General features: G+C 46.1%; 1 protein-coding gene across 1 annotated transcript in view; it reads left to right on the top strand.

Annotated features, from left to right (window-relative positions):
- The first annotated feature begins 3,037 nt into the window (after positions 1-3,037).
- The window catches only part of LOC101985914 (rano class II histocompatibility antigen, B alpha chain-like), a 5,038-nt gene continuing 3,298 nt past the window's right edge, over positions 3,038-4,777 (top strand). Inside the window, exon 1 of the mRNA XM_005360468.3 lies at positions 3,038-3,151. Coding sequence (XP_005360525.1) covers positions 3,067-3,151 — 85 coding nt within the window. The 5' untranslated portion in view covers positions 3,038-3,066. The remainder of the gene's footprint in view (positions 3,152-4,777) is intronic.

The raw sequence follows: 4,777 nt of genomic DNA, 5'->3' as shown, positions 1-4,777 counted from the left end.
AGGTCTGTTAATGCCTCTAGGCAAAAATCATCAGAGAAATAAAAGAAAGAGCTCACCAGGAGGAATTACAGGGCCTCTCTGGATATCGGCCTATTGGAACGAAGGAAGTAAGCCAGTGGGGATATACACTAGGAAATCTATAGCAAGCAATTTGCTTATGCAGATGTGGGGGTGAACTAGCATGTCCAAGGACCACTGATCAGATGATCTTCAGGAGGGCAGATGAAAACTTGGTGAATGTAGGGGCTGAAATGCAGGCCAATATTCCACATTAGTCTGGTGGTCAGAGAATCTGAGTGACTTACAAGGCACAATTTGCACCTTGCACACAGGAGGGGATCTCCTGGCTCTTTTGAAGCAAAGCAAACATGGTGCCAGGTCAACAGGTGCCAGGATATACTAATGTCACTCTGTTCCTTCAATTGTAATTATGAGGTCACCTGGGGAAGAGGTGCTTTTCAATCTACATGACAAAATAGACTTAGGCAAGACATGACTTAAGTCATCCCCCCACCCACTGCTACCTAGGAAACAGAACACTAATGAAGTTTCTGTTAACTTCCCTCACAGTTTACATTGATATAAAAGCTGTTTGAAAAATAAACATGGGTGCGGGGCATTGGTGACACACGCCTTTAATCCCAGCACTCAGGAGGCAGAGGCCGGCGGTTCTCTGTGAGTTCAAGGCCAGCCTGATCTACAAGAGCTGGTTGCAGGACAGGCACCAAAGCTACAAAGAAACCCTGTCTCGAAGGAAGGAAGAAAGGAAAGAAAGGAAAGAAAGGAAAGGAAGGAAGGAAGGAAGGAAGGAAGGAAGGAAGGAAGGAAGGAAGGAAGGGAAAAAAGAAGGAAGGAAGGAAGGAAGGAAGGAAGGAAGGAAGGAAGGAAGGAAGGAAGGAAGGGAGGGAGGGAAGAGAAAAAGAAAAATGGGAGATTTCAGGATTTGAATGATCACTGAAACTCCCTCCGGATACTGTCCTGTGAACTGTGTCTTCATTATTCCCATGCCTCTATGCTGGTAAGAAATGTTTTATGTTGGGGCTGGCCCCTGACGGGTGAGGTCAAAGTGACGGCTCCCATTCCTCAGACAAGCCTCAGCTTGCTGGTAAGCCTTCCCATCTGTGGCCAACTCAGCCCGATTGTCCAGGGTCACCTCTCTTACTTAATGACAACTGATTACAGAATTGATCACACACCTGGAATTCCTTCACAACTACCTGGATGGGTTTTGAACAACAAGGGCCTGTAACCCAGACACCCAAAAATAATCCCTACATCATCTAAAGAGAATTTTCACTCATTCCATCAACAAGCGGGGCAAGTAGGAAAACTCTGTGATTACCTTAATAAATTTGCTCAGAAGGAGGCAAGTCCGCAGTGAGACTGAGGCTGAAGCAGCATCTAGTTCATTGTGTCCAGGCAGGTGCTGGGGTGCCCTGTCTCACCCCTCCACAGTCCCAGCCTCTGTGAAGACCACGGGCCCACACACTAGTCTCACAGACAGGATAGCTGGTCCTAAGTGATCACAAGCTTGTGGCCTCCATAGAATGCAGAAAACCCAGTCTTCTATAAAGAATGGAACCCCTAATGGTTGCCATGACTTTAATCCTCAGCCCTCACATTTGTCGGAAATATTCACATCAAAGTGTTATGCCCAGACTCCTACAAAAATGAAAGCAAATTTGAAAAACCCAGCAGTTTGGAGACCAAAGATACTTTCTAAGTTACAAGACCGCCTTTCAACATTTGACTGAACATTGCAACATTAAAAAATATTTTAGGAGTAATTGCGCTAGACAGAATTGTGTATTCAGTGTCCCTAGCTTTCTTTAGACATGGTCAGCACATCAACACACAGAGCATGAAGATTATTCAAGAGAAGGGGGAAATCTGGATAAACACGGTGCTGTCCCGATGGCGGCTGTGGTTTCCGAAGCCTCTGCCTTCAGACTGGAAACACCAGGGCTTCTGAGCAAAGCGCCTCCCCAACCCGGGTTTATACAAGCAGGAAGAGCAACTGCATTGAGTGGCCACCTCCTGTGGGTTGGTGTCAACTCGCAATTTGGAATGTTCTATACACACTATAAAAAGTGTAGGCCTATATTTCTATATGGTACGGCAACCAGGCTCTCAAGCCATAGATCCCCACCTAAAGTGGTCGGTAGCCTTCCAGACAGGCTGTTGCTAACCTAACAAAAGGTCAGGATGTGGTTTTACTCCATTTTTTTGTAATCTGAAGGATGACCGATAGAGATGCTGATTCAAGCCTACCTGACAGCTAGCAGACAGAGCATACAGACAGATGTAGACTAAAAGACAATCACCTGGTTACCTAGGAAACGGAATGCTAATGTATTTCCCCCTAAGTTAAGTTTTGGTATAAAGACTGGAGAATAAAGAAGAGAGGAATTCTTCAGGATGTGAACTCAGGACTTCATGAGGGGCCACTGAGAATCTCCCTCCTGATGAAGCCATGTGAGTTGTGTCTTTATTTCCGCACCTCCATGCTGGTCTAGAGAGGCTTTATGTTGGAGTCTGGTCGAGAGAAATAATTTATGGTCCGGGCAGGCACTGGACCTCGACAGAAAAGAAAAAACAGCTAATTCATAAATGTGAGCCTGAGAGAGTGGCTGGGTATTGGGGTTGGGGAAGCCGTAGGAAAGAAAGAAATTCAGGGGAGACTTCCTGGACCATACAGTCCAGAAAATTCTGAATAACATTATTATTATTGAAGAGTTCATCTATCAGTGAGGTTTTTCAGACATTCCCCCCTCTCTTGCCAGCCGCACACTCATGCACAGGAGAAAGACTGGCATGGAGCCTCCCTCCTTCCCAGGGCATCCCTCAGGTCCACCCTGAGCAGAGGCTGCAGTGGTCCTGGAGTTCCCCTTCGCCTCCTCCAGGCCTCTCACTACAAACTCTGCACCAGGCAACTGTGACATCATCACGATGGAATTTTCTCATTGGGTTTGGCAGCTTTCCGTTTGCAGCCAGACCTTCTTGGCTGGATCCTCACAATCTTTTGGGGACTCAAAACAGCAGCGGCTGAGACCACCCGGGAAGAGGATGATGCCCAGCAGAGCTCTGGTTCTAGGGATCCTCGCCCTGACCACCACGCTCAGCCCCTGTGCTGGTGAAGACGACATTAAGGGTGAGTTGCACAGCTGAGGGACACCTGGAGCCAGGAAATGAGAAATCGAGAGAAGGAGAAACATATTGACTGAGATACAAATTCTCAGTATTAGGCGGTCTAACAACTGTGTGACCCCGTTTGTCTTCAGGAGGCTCTGTTGCCTAGCTGTGCTCACCAAGCCATGATTCTAATGGTGGGTCCAGTGAGGGAAGTGTGAAGGGTTCTGTGTTGGTAGGGTTGTCTCTAAACTTGGGGGTGTTTCCACGAATGGATGATTTTCGTTACTAAAATACATGAACTCTGAGAGTTTCTGGAGCCCATTGTACCCATCTCCTGGAGTGTATCCTAAGGAAAACTGTTCCGTGAATCATGTATACAGATGTACGGAAAAAGCTTCCCTTGTGCTGGGGTCTATACTCTCCATGCTAGGAACTGGCCCTGGCAGGAGGTGAGAGAAGGGGCCGCCATTCTACTGGACAGTTCTCCTGAATCTTGGTTTCCTCATCTGTCACCTCACAAGTGACCAGGGCAAATAAGTATGTAGATGTGCTTTAAAAACAGTGAAAACCAGGCTGGGTCTGGGAGTGCATGTGGGAAACTCAGTGCTTAGGTGACAAAGCAGGAGGATCGTGAGTTCAAGGACAACCTGGGCTACATAATGAGACCTTCACTATTAATTATTAGTAAATGCCTTTAAATGTCAATTTTCCCCTGTTCTCCTTCCAAATATAGTTTCATATTTTTTTGTAACAAACCAAGGAATATAGGCCTGTGCTACTCCCCATCTAACAGAGTTCTGTAACAGCAACCCAGGCAAGCACAGGATACAAAAGCCTGAGGCCCCATGGCCCATGTTGCCCACCTCTCTTCATTCTCCCTGTGTGCATCCTTGCCCTCTCTCAGGACCCCTCTGTAATTCTGTGACACTTTACAGACATTAATAGTAGCTTTTTAAAATACAGTTGAAAAGCCAAATGTTTAAAACAGGAAGTGAAAGGAATCTAGCGACCTGTGAACCATGGCTGCTCTCATTCCGGTTTTGTTGGGAGGTAGAAGTCTCTCCTGGGAGACTTCTCCAGGGAACTGTCTCCTTTCTCCACAGTTTCTTTCTTCAGTATTGTACTAGAGTGGTGGAATCAGGTGTGAGCAGACACAGTGAGCACAGTTCTGAGGAACCTCACAACTGTAGGGCTGTGTGAAAATATTATCATTTCTTTTGAATTTAGAAGGAAAAAAAGTAAAATTTCGAGGTCCAAAAAATGTTTTGATTTTTAACTCAGCTTATATTACATTTGTCTTATGTATAAAATAAGACTTTCAATATTTCCATTGAGCAAGAACGTCTCCAAAGCTAAATGAATGGGTACACAGGTCCTAATTTAGCCCTGCTCATTGCTGACCCTGACCTGATTTCACATGGTTCTGTCATCTGTCAGTCATTCCCAGAGTAGCCATCAGCCTCAAATTAGCAATAATCATGCAATGGTCCCCTCTATAAAGCACTTTTGCAACTAAGATGTTGGTACTGAAATATAAAAAAAACTGCTGTCTGTCCCTAGGAAGTGCCCTGCCCCTAGGAAGTGCCCTGCCCCTAGGAAGTGTCCTGACCCTAGGAAGTGTCCTATCCCTAGGAAGTGCCCTGCC

Source organism: Microtus ochrogaster, linkage group LG2, assembly GCF_000317375.1.
Source record: "Microtus ochrogaster isolate Prairie Vole_2 linkage group LG2, MicOch1.0, whole genome shotgun sequence".
Classification (NCBI taxonomy): Eukaryota; Metazoa; Chordata; class Mammalia; order Rodentia; family Cricetidae; genus Microtus; species Microtus ochrogaster.
The sequence above is the reverse complement of the archived record's forward strand: the minus strand, read 5'-3'. Positions and strand labels throughout refer to the sequence as shown.